Genomic DNA, 17,597 nt, shown 5'->3' with positions numbered 1-17,597 from the left:
CTGCCGAAGGAATGCAAATTGCACAAAAGTTATATGGGTGAGTAATTTTATGCCAGAAATAAGGTCCAGGTTGTAAAAAACAGGATTAACTTTTATTTAAACCGTAATCTTCGAGATTGCCACTTTAATTATTAATTGCAGCCACACGCATTTATTTACGTGGGATTTCTGTTGAAAGTTAACTTGGCATGCACGCCGGGTTGAAATAAACTCCTTTTGATATTTTCTAAGAATGATTGGTTACTTCGAGGCATTCATTCGACACTCGCAATCTCACGGGAAAGCTTTCCCGGTCCCTCCGGCTGAACGAAGATATTTGATAATGTCGTTCCGAAAATAAATGTTGGCTTTTGTGGATGAGCTCGAGGTTCTGGAAAACACTTAGAAATGAAAGACGGCCCGCATTCGAAGCGGTGTTGTGCGACGGCGGCATCTGCAATGAGCGTCGCAGTTGCGACATCATAAGAAAACTGTGCAGTAAAAGGAAGTAACACATTTTTTTTTTTCCCCCGGTAAAAATGTTCAGGAAACAAACGGACGGCATCAGACAGAACGAGAACACAGCCTTGTCTGATTCTAACCTCTCTCTCTCTGTCCTCCTCTGGCCCTTGTGGAAGTTAATTGGTTGGCTGTTTGGCCCTGAACCAAGGATGCAATTCAGCTCATTAAATGTGTCCTGGAGATTATTTTGTACGCGGGTGTTTATTGTCTGCGCTCGTGTTCATTGTTTTGAAATCCTGCCACACGGCTCTCTCCAAAAGAGTAGAGGTCATAGCTCCTGATGATCTACACGTGGGTTTATTTCTTTTTTTTCTCTCTCTCTTTGGCCGTGTGGTGCAGAGTCAACAGAGAGTAAACTACATTCCAATCACTGAACTAATTCTACCAGCACCGAGTATTAACTCTATTTCCCAGCAGTGAGGCAAGGGATTAACAACGCCATAAATCAGCCCGAGAAACAAATCACTTCTCTGTAGTGCAGCCACATAAAGAGCTCATCTGGAGTTATAGCCTTCTACTAAACCATGACCTCTCTCATCTCTTCTTTCGCCGCTCTCTCTCTCTCTCTCTCTCTCTCTCCCCCCTCGTATGGCGAACCCTCCATCATCGTCTCCACTCTTATAATTACCAGTCACCCCCTGCTTCATTTCTCCTCTCCGTCGCGTCCTCCTCTGATGTTCCTCCTCTATCACTGCCTGTTCCCTTCCCACTTGCCCCGTCACCCGTCTTCCTTTCTCCCTTCCCTCTTTTCCATAACTTCCTTCTTTGCTCACACTTTTACCTACTCGTGCTCGTCTTTTCAGCATCAAATCCACTTTCCTTCCTCCACGAGTCGCTCATTTCCCCACTTATCATCCCTCCTTCGGCCCATCAATCTGTCCATCTAGGCAGCCAGGAACTGTTTTGGCGCTCGTTATCGTCAGATTTGTGACTACGACCTGTCAGTATTTGTCCTCTCCGTTCATAAATCACCCCTATCTTTCTTTAAAATACACCCTTCTCTCCCGCTCTTCTCCCTTTTCAAGGTCTCCACAACTTACAGGAAGTAAATCGTGCCTCGCGGTAGCATATGCTAAACCTATGCATACTGTATGCTACCTTATTAATAATGTGCTTCTTGTGTTGCCTGCTGTGCCGAGGTCATGAAAGTTGGGGAGAAATGCGTCAGTGAGGTCGTGAACATGACCCGTGTCAGTCCCCAAAGCTATTTACTGTCTTGACGTCTCATTTTTCACACCTCTTGTTATCAGTTTTTACCCACAACTTCCTTTCCTCTAACACCGTTGGCCTTTTCCTCTGACTCAGCCTTTACTCATCCATCTCCTTAGCTCCTTTGCGTCCGACCCTCGTTCACGTGTTGAGGTTTCTGTCCAGATCCGTGACTCACCGTCTCTTCCTGTCTCCTCCGTCCAGATTTGTGACAATCTACCGCGGCCCCAGCCACACCTACAAGGTCCAGCGGCTGATCGAGTCCAGCAGCTACAGCTTCAGAATACAGGCCATCAGCGACGCCGGGGAGGGTCCCTTCTCTGACACACATACTTTCTGCACCACCAAGTCTGTACCACCTGCCCTCAAAGGTAAACTCACCCGGAGAGAGTGTGTGTTTATGTTTTGCTATATGGCTAGATTTTGGATTGCTAAATTTGTGCACAAAAGTCCTGTCTTTGTTAGTAATTAAATACAAACTATAAACAATAAAACCAATATGTAAATTGGTTGAAAGTTCTGTACCCGTTTAAGCAAAAGAAGCAGTTACTGGTATTCAAAGTAGGTGGACGAATCAACATTTTACTTAACTGCTAATCTTTTGCATGTGTATGCGTTACTTGTTTTATTTACTAAGTGCATACATGAATAAATCTGGATTTTTTTCAGAGTTGGACTTAATGCAGTTTGGAATTAGCTGCAAGTGACTGCATCTTACGAACTTAGCTTTTTAAGTTTTTAATTTAATGTCACTTTGCTAGCACAAGGTTTAGCAACTTGCCATTGTCACGCATTAACAAGCTAACGTTAGCTTTGATGGTCACTTTGGCTGTGCACGATTTACACCTGTGAAACACTCCACATGATTACATTGTGCAGCCCATTGTAATTTATTGATTACATGCACATCTATTAATGAGTTTTCGCAACCGGTTGCAAAGCAGAATTAAAGCCATGCACTTAATCCAAAGTGGCGCTGCCCTTTATATGCAAAGAATTATCTACAAATATGCCAGTTAGTTAGCTCACTTGATGCACGTTAGCGTTGAGAGCTGCAGCTTCTTGCGTTTCCTCTTTTGCACTCTGCTGCTTTGTCCTTTGGTTCTTTTTATCGGCTTGGTTGAAGTCATGCCCAAGATAGATGACGAGAGACTGATCCAATCACCTGCCGAGTATTCTTTTAAAAGTAGCCGCCTTTCCCAAGCTGTCTCTTGAGACGATTTCAGACAAAAGAATCCGATTCTTCGGGTCCATGCGGCTTAAAAATGTGCTCCCTTTTGGGCGTTAAAGATGACATGTTTACTGTAGCCTTACTTGATTATCGCCTCCAGTATATGATGTTCGCTGTAAACCCGAGAGCTGGTGGCTTATCACTGTGACAGTAATCACAGCAAGGCGTATCCTGTTATAACCAGAAATTGTTATAAATATCCCTATGAGGCCCCGTAAATGTGCAGCGTGGCGGCATTGACATATCCATTAACAGCCTCTAGGGCCCAAATGGCTTCTGTAAAACTCTCAGCAGTGCACGTGCGCCAACTGAAAGGCTCTCTGAAAACAAGCGTTTGTTCGGGAACAATAAAGAGCTGGAGGTGTTGGGATGGATCAGTAAATAGGTCCCTGGGTGTGAGAAGAGTTTAGTAAAACGTGTTTAGCGACGCAATTAATGCAGGATATATTGGATCAGTGTTTTCACATTATTTCCTGTGAAATATTACACTGTCCCCTAAGGATATTCTTGCTTTGCAAAACAATTGCCGACACACAGCAGAACGATTAATGCACATGTTTTCACGGCCCGGTGTGCTTTCGCTAGTCTACGCAGTCTGTCATTGACCACCATTAGCATGACAGCAGTCGTTAGTACTGATATGAAATAGTCAATTCTGTGACCGAAAAGGGCATTCGTTATAAATTGGTGATTGGAAGCATGATATTTAGATCAATAAAAGGTGTATTCCTTTAAGATGAAGAAATGCCCCTCATCTGCCCCTGACCTTCTTCAAATCCAATGCTGTCAGATGTTAGAAATGATGTTTTGACGCCATTTATTCCAACAGCCCCTAGAGTGCACCAGCTGGAGGGGAACACGTGTGAGATCTCCTGGGAGACGGTCCCGCCAATGAGAGGAGATCCCGTGAGCTACGTGCTCCAGGTGCTGGTGGGACGAGAATCAGAATACAAACAGGTTTGTCGCTCACAGACACGGTCCTATATATATATGTGTGTGTGTGTGTGTGTGTGTGTGTGTGTGTGTGTGTGTGTGTGTTTGAGAGCTCTAGTGTCTGTCTCAGCCGAGAGCGGCGTTTTTAATTATTTTATTCAAATTCATTGATGTGGAATTGCATACAACTACTAGGAGGATATTACTAATCTCCCGAGAAGCAGAAAAATTCAGTTCGCTTTGATGGGAAGGTGCGCACGGGAGCAAGTTCGCGCATATGCGAATAAAACCCTGGACATAAACTTGCACACGGAGGAGTAAAGAGCAAAGCCACTCTCCCTCTCACTTGCTCTCCCTCGCACCGAGAGACATTACGTTGGGAAATTGAAGGTGATCTGCGGTGCCGGCAGTATTTACAGAGAGGTACCGAAGGATTTCTAATGAGAATTACAACACAGACTCAACTGGGGGGGAGGAAAAAAAATAAAGATTTCGGCTGGAAATATGGGATTGGATGGCTGGCGTCTGGAGCAATGAGCAAACGAGTGGATAAAAAGACATTTGTCTTCTTGGCTGTTCAATTTAATGTTACTGAGTTAGGGGATGGTTAGAGGGGAGAACTGCTGATACTCGCCAGTGGATAAAACATCAACTGTGTATATAAGTGCGCAAGTGGGATGTGTATTTGCTCTGTTCATTAGGTGCACACAAATCAGCTGTCCATACAAATCAGTGACGCTGCTTTTCAGCTTCCCTTTCTGTGCGTGTTTTTCTCCCTTTTGTGTTTTTTTTTTGCTTTCACAAGACGGTGTCCAGTGAGTGCAAGTCTTATGTTCATGTTCTCTGTCTTCTGTTTGAGGGTCTTAAGGCTAAAACTAATGTTAAGCACACCTGTTGCGTCCTGTGTAAAAGCTTGTACATGCAGTACAATGTGGCCTTTCGGAAACAGCTTAGTTTGCAGCTCACACATGCTCAAAAAAAACTTGTCGCCTTCCTTGATCAGCCACAAGTGACTCTACAGAACCAACTTTTTTTCTCCTGGGGATGATTGGAACCAGAGTGTTAATAGGTTGTCCTATATGGGTACCAGGTCATTGGATTATCATACATCTGCTGTTTTCTGAGAGTCCCATGGGTTAAGTTGAACAAATTAGCTAATAAGAGTCATTGTCTTACCATTGTCTTTGCTGCCTGGCTAAATTTGGATATAGGAATTACTTAGGGCGGAAATAGTGGTGTGGTGGTTAGCACTGATGCCTCAGAGCAAGAAGGTTCCGGGTACTCCGGCTTCCTCCCGCCGTCCAAAGATGTGCTCGTTAGGTTCATTGGTGATTCTAAACTGGCTGTCGGTGTCCTTTCACAGGACAAGCTGTTACAGAAGAAGGTGAATGAATTTAGTTAGATTTAAATTGCAGGAAAAACTGGCAGCGGATAAAATGCTAGCGGCACTCGGTACATAACTGATGACGGTAACTGCCCAAATTTAATCAGAAAAGAGACACAGTCTGCAAGGTGTTGCGGAAGCATGAGATCATCAGAGACGGTCAGGAACAGCAGGTGCGGGTCTTTGCACCGTAGGATTGAGATGAAATGTCAATGCTTGAACCATTTCTCTTTGTAGAAAGATACTTAATGAAAAGTTCCACCAAACAAGAAATCAATCATTTGCAGCAGTGGCCTTGGGGAGCGTGCAGGTCTCCTCTCTTCTCTCTAGAGCACGTTTTTTTGTAAAAATCTACTAGTATGCTTTTTATCTTCTATGAACAAAAACCTGCATATGCTCAGGTCGTGTCGTTCCAATCTTATTTTTGTTCATTCTCATTGATCAAACTTTACTTTCCTCCCCTCACAGGTTTTCAAGGGAGAGGAGGGTGTGTTCCAAATCTCTGGCCTCCAGGGCAACACGGACTACCGCTTCCGCGTGGGCGCCTGCCGCCGCTGCCAGGACACGTGCCAGGAGCTGTGCGGACCGCTGAGCCCCTCCTCCTTGTTCACGCTGCGCCGCCAGGAGGCGTCGTCATCGGGGGACCAGTGCGCCGTGGACGCGGGCAAAGCGGCGGGCCTGATATCGAGCGACGAGCGCTTCGCGGCGCTGATCGTGTGCGTGTTCGCGGGCTTCTCCATCCTCATCGCCTGCCTGCTACAGTACTTCTTCATGAAGTGAGGGAATTTTACCTATAGGATAGAAAGAGAAAGCGAAAAATCACAGAAAAACTTTTTAAAAAATACGTCTATGAAAGAACCGAATGAAATCAAAACAAACACTTGAGATGTGCTTCTAAAGGCTATGTTTTTTTTTTTGTTGTTTTTTTTTTCTTTTCGTAGTCAAAGTATCGATTCAGGCTTTTCTCACCTCGTTCCTGTTTTTCTTCTGCCTTCACACAGTTTGATATCATTTCTTTCCACGTCTCTTTGTCTCATTGTCCATTTGTTAAGGATTTCTGTGGAGGGAAGCCTTCTCTTGGCTGTACCTCGGTTGGGAAAGAAAACTGATAATCAAGCCTTAAAATAGCTGTGGGCAAAGCAGTTGCTCCTCAGACTGACTTGCATGTTTTATTTTGTATCTTTTATTTTTAAAAAAAAAAAACATATTCAGTTAGAGAGCGTGTATATTTCATGACAACCATTGCCTTACTTGTTTTCAATGTTTATTTTATTTTTTTCCTCCGGCTGCAGTCTTTACTCATTCAGCCATATTCAAGTGTAGGCCTTCAAAGCTTTAGCCGCTCGTACTCGTTCAGTTTGTTACTCCTCTGCAGGCCGTCGGTCGGCCCGCGTGCGTGCCCTCCGACCGGCGAGAGGCCCCAACGCACATGCGCGTGCGCGGACTCACGTACGTAACCATGCGCACACATATAATTACGCTCATGCAACGACAATGAGAAGAAAAAGAAAAGACGCGTTTCCTACCTGAGAAGTCAATCGCATATCTTGCTCAGCTTTTCACGTTCAATCACTCACTCGTTCAGCTACCAAAGCGATGCAATCCATGTGTGGTGTAAGATGCTGCTATCCTGTGATTTTTTTTTTTTTATTATATCTGAGAAAGAATGGAAAACCAGTAATCTAATATATATACACAATATATAAATATATAGATATATATTATAGCAAATATCTGTAATGCTATAAAAGTGATGTAATATAAGTGATGGCAATGTAAGGTCTGAAGTACAGTGCAAAAGGGGAGAAGTGGACTCTAGGTGCTCATTAACAGCCGCTCTGAGGTCATCTTGCGCATAAGGTTGAAGGAGCCCTTAAACACTGGTCTTGGATTGGTATATGAACCTTCGTTGGTATACGTATGTTGGGCGGGAATCGGCTTTAGAGGGCCAGGCTGGGGGATCGCCAACGGCTGCGACTTTCCGGGAAAGGGCTCGGCTGAACGCGCCGTTCGGCCCTCGGTCTTCTTTCCGTATCCTACCATCTCAAACACCGTTGCTCCAGCCTGTTTATCTGTAGCTTTAGTGGCGACATGTCCGTAAAAAAAAAAGTCACAGACCCAGAGGTGCTAACAGCCTGCCAGCTAGCTGCCCTTCTCGGAGCTCTCTCTGTGTGTGTGTTTGTGTGTGTGTTAACCAGGAAAACCATTCGGAGTTAGCACGAGCTTTACCTCCCCCCCCCCTCCCCCACCACCCCCCAACTTTTGAAATGTAACCAGCCGCCAGCCAGAGCAGTGCCGAAGCTGTTCCTCCTTCCAGCTAGTCTGTGAATCGATACGTTTGAAGAGTCTTCTCCTCGTTTCTCCGCCTATAATGATCTGTAATTACCTTTTTGCTCTGGCTGCTCCTCTCTTGCTTTCGATCCATCCCATCTCTCTGTCCAGGCTCCATTTCACTCTCTCTCTCTCTCTCGCTCTCTCTCTCTCTCTCTCTCTCTCTCTCTCTCTCTCTCTCTCTCTCTATTAAAAGGTGCTTTATTGACATGTAATCAGAGCGGTAGCAAGTCTGTGGTCTCTCCTCAGACGGACATGTTCTCTGAGGACTTGAACTAATGTTCACTAACCAAACAAGCCTTTGACAGAACACAATTCAAACAGAACAGGGCATTCGGACACGCGTAACAACCCCCGACCTCCCGTCTCGCGTCCCCTAAACCTTTTTACTTTTATTTTACCCCCGACCCGACCAACGAAGCCAAGGTACAACCCAATACACCCCCAGATGATCCAAAGAAGTCACTCTGACTTGCGTGGTTAACGTGCGACACGTCCGTTTCTTTTTTTTTTGCGGGTGCCGGGACACGCGGGAGGAGGAGGGTTCGGATGGGAGACGGAGGTGGTAGTTAGCTCTAAGTGGCAGCCTGTAATGTACCTCAGGGATAAAGCCTTACAGAGGGGAGATCCAATCCTGTCATCCCCATTGCTGTCCTCATCATCACCATCACGTTAGCCTCTCTTCCTCTGTTTTTTCCGTCTTCCTCCCTATTCTTTCCTCTTTCATTTTTATTTTATTTTAATTTTTTTTTTTTTACATATATACTGTATCTCGTCCTCCTCTGTCTATGCTGTGCCTTGCTCCTGTATGTGTCAGTAAAGCAAAACGGTTTACTAGCTCAAGAAAAAAACAACCTTTGCCAAAGTCGATGGGAAAGTTAAGGTAGAGTTCTTTTTCTAGGTTTTATTTATACTATATATTTGCATACAGTACTTTACATGCCAATTACAGTGCAATCTTCATTTATTTATTGTTTAAAGATTAAGAGACAAGTGTAGTTATATACTAATTTTTTTCTTGTAGCATGTTTTTTTCTTTAATTTTTTTTTTTTTTTTTTTTAAATAAATGGATGTATGTTAGATTGTATGATTAAGGCCAGCATTCCTTATCTCAGTAACCCTTTAAGTATTTCTCTTACAGCTGTTGGGAACCTGTAGCTCATCAGTCCATGCAGTGCAGTTATCATTGCCGTTTCAAACATGTAACCAAATGCCTATGGTTTTTATTTTAGTTGTTGTTTTTTTTTTGTTTTTCATCTCCTGTTTCGGCCGTGCACAGGCGAGCAGTTCTTGTAATGCTTAGAGAGACATGTAGCAAGCCAGGCCTTTGGGTCGGATCAAGTCAACCTGTATTGGGATAAACGTTTGCTGCCTTTGGCTTTTTTTTTTTCTTTCTTTTTTTTCTGATTAGTGTTATAATGAAGCTTCTGATATCTTTTTACTGTTTTAATGCCAAAGTGCAGGCTTTCCGTGTCCACTAGATGTCACTTTTGCAGCCGACTAAAGGTTCCTGTGATGTCCTTCTGTAACGACACAGCATTACGATTATTATTACTATTGTTGTTATTATTATTCTCTCGAAAGGAAAAACGAAAAAAAAAACATTAACTTGATCTGTGATTACGCTTCTTTTCATATTATCTTTTTATTATTTTGTTTTTGTAAAGCAAAATGTGCCATTTTTTTGAAATGTGTAGCCCCCTTTCGGAGCAGAGTTTTATAACACAACGTGATTTCACACTGAAAGGTAAAGAAGGCAAACGAAAAAAAAACGAAAAACGAAAAAAAAAAAGTACAATCATCGCAATGATTTCAGGCAGATGACGACAATAATAATATCGACGATTCCTTTTTCCAGGCTAGTGCTGGTGTAGCAGTAGTGAGTGATTTGTATCCAGTGTTTTTTTTTTTTTTTTTTTTTTTTCGCTAAGAGATGATATACAGAGATATCTATAGAGCTATAGAATAAGATGGTAAATACTACGACTAACAGAGTTGAAGCACTTTTTTTTCATGCCGAGCATTAGGCTTGACGAGGTTGACGTGAGCAAGAGGAGGCCCCCCGAGATCCTCGATGCTCAATTCCATACACTACTGCCAACGCTGTCTGTTACATTCATTTGGCATTAATCTGCCGTTGGCGTCACTGTGACATTGGCATTACGGGGGGAGGGGGAGCACAGTTTTGTGCGACCTCAAATTGCGCCCTGCTCGGCCCAGAACTCATAGTACAGCAACAATGGAAGTACAGTTCATGGAGAGCATGGCGCCTTTTGTCAGATGTGCTCATTGAGCGTCTACCTACCCTGTTGCATTGGGGGCTTAAATTGCTGATGTTATGTTGCCCACCCACAGCCCTTTGCCCTCCCCCCCCCCCTTTTCAAGCCTTAATGCCCCACTTGGAGAGCAGAGGTTCATGGTGCATTTGATGTCAGGCCAGTTATGCTAGTGTTGAATAGTCTAAGGTTACAGTGTTAACTCAAAGGCTTCATTTTTGTGGGCAGGGTACTCCCTTTATGTTCTTTGTTTTTCAAGTGCTGGTGATTTTTTTAATTTTGTTTTTTTTAAGAACCTCCTCACTTACTTACTCACCTTGCTGGTCCTGCACATCTGACAGTTCAAGAATGAGAGATAACGTTTTGCCCAGCAGCCCCACGTCTGTGCCTTCTGATCATTTATTGTTTTTGTTGGTTTTAGTTCATTTTTTTCTTTTTTTTTTTTTTCAATTTTTTTATTTTATGTTTTGTACGTTTTTACAGTAAGTAGAGATTTTGACTGAGAGATTGGCGATTTGACAAAAAACGTACAGAGACTCACAGGTATTTAACTATTTTCTAAGAGAGACAAAAGCGTTAAAAAAAAAAAGAAACGTATTTTTACCTCACGATTTAAAAACAAACATTCCAATGTTGTCATGGTCTATGAATTGAGATAAGAAAAAAAAAAAAAGAAAATCATGCATTTCTTCTTGTATTGTAAATGTTAGACAATTTCATATGCATTATATAAAAGAAACTGCCATATCAATTTTAATGTATAGATTTTTGCAAATACTACCCTATGTATGTAAGACGTAACTGTATCGGTAGCGTATATATAATATATTTATGCCCAATAAATGTTTTAATTTTTTTCTGAATATGATTGCAATGGTTTGTTTATTGCTCATCGATACTGTACTTCTGCAAACACGCTGTATACTCGGGTATTGTTTAGTTTTGTATGGATCACTTTTCTAAAGATAGGCATTAGAAACCGTCAGAGAATGGGAATGTCCACGGTTGTATTGCAGTATCGATTTCTATCTTCAAGATTTCACAAAAGAAAGATGATTCTCCCCTTTGAATGCAGTTGTAAACACCAAGGAGTGTAGGAATCAATATTTCTAATATTGGGATTTGCTCATGTTAATTACGCTTAAGAAAAGTTGTGATTCATTTTTAGATGAATGAGACACAGCGACTCGCTCACGTTTGTCTTTTGTCAGGTGAGGTCCAACGAGTGTAAATTTGCCTGTGTGAACGTTTATCATCTCCAGATTCGCTCTCCGGTGGCCTTTAGCCAGATAGCAGTGTGGAGAGTAAATCATAGACATTATTATACCGCGGCGTCCCAAGGGCAGCCGGGGAGAGAGAGCAGTGCGCTACACGCTTGGTTCCCCTTAGCCTGAGGCCACCCAAGGACTGCAGAGGAATATCACTCTATTGGGCCTTTATTTCAATAAGGAGAGGACATTTGGAAGTAAAGAGCTAAATTTATCGAAGTAACGGGAGCTTGTGCAAATAAATATTTGGACGGTCAGACTCCAATGAGAAGTATTGTGACAGACTGGAGTTCCAGACAGTGGCTTCAGGAACCCCATTGGTGGATGGTAGTCCGCCCATGCTGGTGGCAGTGGAGCTAAAAAACCTGATGGAGATTGGTTGGGATTCCCTGAACAACCAGGTTGAGGTGGAGGAGAGCTGCACAATCGATGGTCAGAAAAATCTTAAGTAAGAATTTAGAGAACAATGACTTGGAATGAATGGTGGGGACAAAAATGGCTCAGCAGTGATGTGGCTCCTCCTCATTGGAGGATGCTGAAAGAAGAGAAGCAAGATTCACTTTGTGTAAATACTTTACTTGCCAGAAGGGGGCGACAAATGTCCACATTGTAGCTCTAAGGGAAAAGCTGCCAACTATAAAAGGACTATCGAGGACATTTGGCCATGAGGTTCATGCCCTGCTCATAATATTGGGCCTAACTCTTAGTCTTGTTCACTTGCTCAAGAAAATTAACTGTGTGTGGACAGAGTCATAATCTGCAATTTCTGATTCGGTACCATACCAAATTCTCAGACAACTTTGCGTTGCTCTGCCTGAAAGAAGACGTGCACAGTCTCATCTAAGTTTCAGTCCATGTCTGTGTTGTAGCAGCAAGCATCTCTCCGTCCTTGATGGTGTCACCCAAAAAAAAAAGAAAAATGCTGCTGCCCGTACAGACACACTCTTCAGTTCCACCATCCTCTTCTTTGTCCAAATTTAATTTATTTACAGTCTGCACTTAAACAATGTGACTCACTGAGTGATCGCTTCTTTCGCCTTTTGTTTAGCCATCTACTTCAATTGCAAATTTTCTGTCCGGGTCCTCTGGTCCGAATTAACAGTTTTTCTTCAATCCACCCACTTCTTCTATGAACCGAACTTTCAATTCATTAATTTGCACCAGCATTACCTTTGAATTTTATAATCCTGCCAATGTTCTCAGCCAAGCTGCGGAACACCTTGTACTGGAAGGGTTATGCAGTCTTTCTGCAATGTTTTGATCATGCACCTGGGCTGAACTCTGAGGCGATTCAGAGGTCTTTTAAAGCCGTCCTTGGTGTGAGCAGTACCTGCTGTCTTTGAGGTATTGCTGCACCTCTGCTAATATTACAACCCAGTGACTGGTGAAACACCCCAGCGAGACAGACATTGTATAGCAGAGACGCATGGAGAAACATTATGGGCCTATCAGTGTGTGTGGCATATGTCTCTGATTCCACTCCACGCAGTCTATATCCACTCTATTACTTCAGGGATGTCTGAAGAAGGCGGAAGGGTGGAGCGAAGTGGCTCTGGATAAAGTTGCACAAATCTGGTTGCAATTTGCATCTAATACCTCTGGAGGATAAACAAGTCAAGCCTGTCAAGTGTGTGCAAGGGCGCATAAGGAATATAAATATTTTGAAGAAAAGAACAGCAAAGAGGAAGTGAGTTTTTCCCTTTTTTTTTTTTTTACTTTGACAAGACTTAATCATAGACGGATACATGAACCAACAGGAAATATTCACACACATTTTCCAAAAAAAAAAAGCAGAAAAGAAAAAATTCTTTAATCCATATACATACTACTAATAATACCAATAATAAATTGAAAGCCATGTTATCAGTATGTACAGTCAGAAGACACGTAATGGAAATACATTCTTCAGACCTGGGAGGCCTTGTTTTATATCCAGTGCAGATTAGTGGAGGCTGCTGCGGTGATTTTGGGCTGCTGAATCCAGCAGTGTACGGCACAACAAAGCATATATTTACACATAAAAGCAGGAGTGTGACAATTTCTTTTGACCCATTGGCAAATTTTACAAAACTGTCAAAATGCATCCACTGTAATATTATATTGTGTTGCATTATCTTACACACATTTAAAGGAACGGTTGTTGGACATGTTTCGAATGTTTCTGCACCATGTGCTCTCCTATCACCAGTGAACCTACTGGGAAATCAACAAACAAGGAAAAGGAGACCTTATATACAATTCACATTGTGCGTGTTTTAAGTAAAGAACTCGCTCTGCCTGGTTTGGGGAGCTTTTATACAGGCACGGATGATGAAAAGTCAAATAAAACTTAAATGATAAGTATTCAATATGTCCGTCTGCTTGGATCTACAGACTGAGCTCCTCACACAGCTGCAACAAAAAAGATGGCCTTGTACTCTCTGCTGAATCGGGGTAGTTAACATTAGTTGGTCGGCTTGAAGGCAGACAATGGGGCTTCAAAATCAGCAGTGTTTCAAAGGTGCACACTTCACAAGCCTCGGACAGCTGAGGTGTCTATGGTCACATGTTGATTTATGCTGTAGCTTTCTTTGTGAAATTCTCTGCAGTCTGCACAAAGTGACCCCTAATAATGTTGAGACTTCCTCTCAGAGGCTCCCCGTGCACACTTCTGATGACTTATTCGAAACAGCGAGAGGCCCCGCAGACTGACCATTTTACAGTGAACCATAATCACGAAACACCAGAGACTGATTCAGCCACTAAGCATAAACAAAATGCACTAGAATTCCCAAGATACAAGGCATCGAGCGAGTTGAAAACAGCAACTTAACATACATCTGTGCACAGTCTTCGGCTGTTTACACGAGTCACACTCAAAGACACCTGCCACAAGATGCAAGCAAGCCAACACCTCAGCATCTCATGCACACGCACACATGCTGCACCTCTGCTCCCCTCCGAGGGGGCGCAGAGCAGTGCCACAAATTCTACAGTGCTTTCTTTGTCATCCAGAATATGAATACAATATAAGGCATTTGTAGCTGTCTGTGATATTTATATATGTGCATGAATGTTGGCATGAGCCCCTGTCGTTCACATGTGAATCAATATAAGCACTTCAGGCTATTTTGCACTCCACCAGTCTCAAGTGTGGTGGCTTATTGTGTTGTATGAGGAGTGTGTGGCACTTGCTGAATTTATCCAACAAGGAAATTAATTTACAAAAATAATAATAGTAACCTAAGTTCTATTTTTTATTCATGTTGAGCTCATGATATATATCTCATCTCTTTTGGTTTCAGTCAAATAAAGGCAGGTGCTCACTTTTTTTTTTTTTTTTTTTGGTCGCCCTGACAGAAGTAATGGCTTTCAGGTGAGCATTTTCAAGATACGACAAATAGCTTTACAAATATATGTTCAGGCATTTCAGGAGCCACGCGTTTAGAAGCTGACTGTAGACTCTGTCCATCCGTTCGACACGTCTCCCTTCACGGTGCTGGCTGTGCGGCAGCGTATCGGCTGGTTGTTGTCAGTCAGGCCGAAGAGGCGCGCGGCTGCACCCCGGTACTTCCAGGACATGGTGTTATAGAGGATGGGGTTGATGGCGGCACTCAAGTAAAACAGAACCACGGACACCAAGCTGCAGTACTCGGACAGCAGCGACAGCAGGGGCGACGGAGCGTCCAGAGAGCGGAACTGCAGGTAGCGACCCACGTGGAACGGCAGCCAGCACAAGACGAAGGCCAGCACAACCACAACTTGGGGAGGGAGAAGGAGAAAAGAACAAGTGGAGAGAGAGATAAGAAACTTTTCTTTCAAAACCTTTCATTTTTTATCATATTCTTTGGCCTTATATATGTAAAGCATCAGTAAACCGCCTTTAAAATGGTGGCAAATCAAGCCAGACGTTATGCACTTTGCGTAATTTGCGCGCTCTCCAAACTCACCCAGCATCTTGATGGTCTGTCTGTTGCTTTTGTCTCTGTGAGCCACGCGGGAGCTCATGTTCGTCTCCCTGTGTCTCTGCCACAGCCGGCGGCCTATGAGGCTGTAGAGCACTGTCAGACAGAACACTGGCATGAAGAAGAAAACGGAGCTCAGCCACACCATGGCCCCCATCAGGCCTGACTCCACGGCGTAGCGCGTCATCTTACACTCCCTGGTGTCCCCAACCTCCTGAAAGAAGCCAGTCTCGTTCATCCACGAACTGAGGTTTGAAGGCCCCATGCTGTCCCGCTCCACCCCCACCATGACAAACACGGGGCCGGCGCTCAAGAGGGACACTGTCCAGAGGAGGAGAATTAAGGCGCGCACGCGTCTTTTGGTCACCAGGGCCTTTGCGCGCAGCGGGAAACAGATCGCCAAGTAGCGTTCCACTGACAACGCAGTGATGCTCAGTATGGTGGAGTACGTGCATGACTCTGACACGAACTGAAAGAGCTTGCAGAGCGCGTCGCCGAGCCGCCAGGGCCTGTACCTCCACATGCGGTAAAGATCCAGTGGCATACAAAGGAAGATGAGCAGGTCGGACACGGCCATGCTGCACAGGTACAAGTTAGTGGTGGTTCGCATGTCACGGTACTTGCTGACGACCAGAATGGTCATGACGTTCCCGGCCACCCCTACAAGAAACAAAAATGTGCAGGCACTGGTGATGGCCGTGAGGAGGGGGATGGAATAATAATTGAGAGGAGGCAGGGAAGGGTCAGTGTTACTTGTGGCGTTGTGGGTCTCTTCCCAGCTGCAGTTATGGGAGAGGCACTCCGAGTGATTTGGCCAAGAGGGCATGCTGTCGCTGCGCTGTATTCACAGGGCCATGCCTGCCCCTGACTGCTGAAGTCACCCCGGATTTGGCACTCCTCATGCCCCGTGGCGCTGCCCTTTCCTTCTCCCCTTACACACGTTGAGTTCCAGAGTAAACAGCGAAGCGTAGCAGGGAATGGCAGGCGTGCGTAAAGCCAGTATCCGTATGCAGGTTGCAAGCAATCTTGTGGAACACCTGTTTACTTCACTATTGCGAGCTGAGAAAGAATGTCTGAGATTCTTCGGGGAGACGGTAATCCTCTTCAGGCTCTAACAGGAACATAGTCTGAGTTCGATCCACTTCATCTGCACTCAAATGTAGTCCAAAAGTATTTGTCTAACACCAGTTACAAATTCCATGCCGGATATTTTGAGCTATACATCGCCTCCCCAAATTTATGCGGATAAAATTTCGAGGCAACACAGATATAGCAGCAAAACACAGCACAGTATATATTGTCCAAAATTACATATGAAAAAAAACCCAAACAACTTAAGGATAAGTTATCTCCTCCATTCTTCCCATTCGCGAAAACATCCAGCTGCTCAGCGTCCTTCGTGCGCCAAGGTGTTCCAGGGTTCCCAGCACCGGCAGCAAGTCACAGCGTTTCCACGTCAGTCACAACCAACAAAAACAGTGTATCAGTTGCATCGGGCAGCATGTGACGGTGAGTCAGACTCGGGGTCGTAGTGATGCGGTAAAAAAAAAAAAAAAAAAAAAAGATAAACATCTGTCCCGGGAAGGACACCGGAGCTCAAACTCAGCCAAACACAAACGGATAAACAACAACCACCGTGAAAATAAATGTCGTGTGCCGGAAGGGAGACAGTTTTATAAAACTCACAAAAACAAAGAAGCAACGACGCATTGTCAACATAATCAGGAAAAAAAAACAACAGAGCTCCAAAAGATAGAAGAGAGTAGTTGAGACTGACAAAGAGTGGCACTCCACTTAAGCTCCTCCAGCTCTGATGCATACCCAGTGTGAGGATCCTGATTCCCTGTGCGCAAAACATCACGGCCAGGTGAACTGATGCTGCTCAAGGGAGGGGGGGTCTGCAGTGAGTCCAGTGCTGCAACACCATCTACTGGTGCTGTTAGGAGAGTAAAGGCTGGGGGTTTCATGCTCATGGATTTCAGCACAGCAATGTCTACCCACTGTCATTTCCAGAGCATTTTCAAGTGTCCTTGACCAAGATTCAAATTTGCTCCGGCTGATGCTGCAAGCAGGCTACAGGAAATGAAATGTGGATCAGTTTTAATCATGAGCGTAGCATGGTCTAAAATGATCTGCATATTAAAATAAGTTTTAAGTACACACATATAAGAGTGCAGTTTTTGCCCGATCGCGCATGAAATTGGTTAATATCCCACAACTGCACTCCAGATTGGATTGTGTGATTGCACTGTCACTTAGAATTAAATCGTATCATAATCAGGCTGAAGCACAGATTTAACTGAAGACTCCATTGAGCCCACTAGCAGAGCGAGGACAGGAGCCAAAATGCACTAAAGAGGTGTAGAAGAGTGCCACTTCAGTTACCCCTACATGCTTATATGCAAAAAACAAAACATTTATAGCAGTTCCGGACACATAGGCAGCTTATGCAAGATGGATATTCATGTCAAGATTAAAACGGTCTCACGCTGCGATGAGGGCAGAGTTGCACCGCTTTG

General features: G+C 44.0%; 2 protein-coding genes across 2 annotated transcripts in view; one reads left to right on the top strand and one right to left on the bottom strand.

The window, feature by feature from the left end:
• Positions 1–10,729, top strand: part of fndc3ba (fibronectin type III domain containing 3Ba) — a 98,097-nt gene extending 87,368 nt beyond the window's left edge. Inside the window, exons 25-27 of the mRNA XM_084569283.1 lie at positions 1,915–2,081; positions 3,771–3,898; positions 5,727–10,729. Coding sequence (XP_084425409.1) covers positions 1,915–2,081; positions 3,771–3,898; positions 5,727–6,038 — 607 coding nt within the window. The 3' untranslated portion in view covers positions 6,039–10,729. The remainder of the gene's footprint in view (positions 1–1,914; positions 2,082–3,770; positions 3,899–5,726) is intronic.
• A 3,758-nt stretch (positions 10,730–14,487) lies between these two features.
• ghsra (growth hormone secretagogue receptor a) lies at positions 14,488–15,980 on the bottom strand (the record flags this gene model as incomplete). Its single annotated transcript, XM_084568863.1, is given in 3 exon segments — positions 14,488–14,874; positions 15,064–15,907; positions 15,909–15,980. Coding segments are annotated over 3 exon segments (1,233 nt in total). The 3' UTR covers positions 14,488–14,557.
• Between the last annotated feature and the right edge of the window lie 1,617 nt (positions 15,981–17,597).

Source organism: Chelon labrosus (genome assembly GCF_963514085.1).
Source record: "Chelon labrosus genome assembly, chromosome: 20".
Classification (NCBI taxonomy): Eukaryota; Metazoa; Chordata; class Actinopteri; order Mugiliformes; family Mugilidae; genus Chelon; species Chelon labrosus.
The sequence above is the reverse complement of the archived record's forward strand: the minus strand, read 5'-3'. Positions and strand labels throughout refer to the sequence as shown.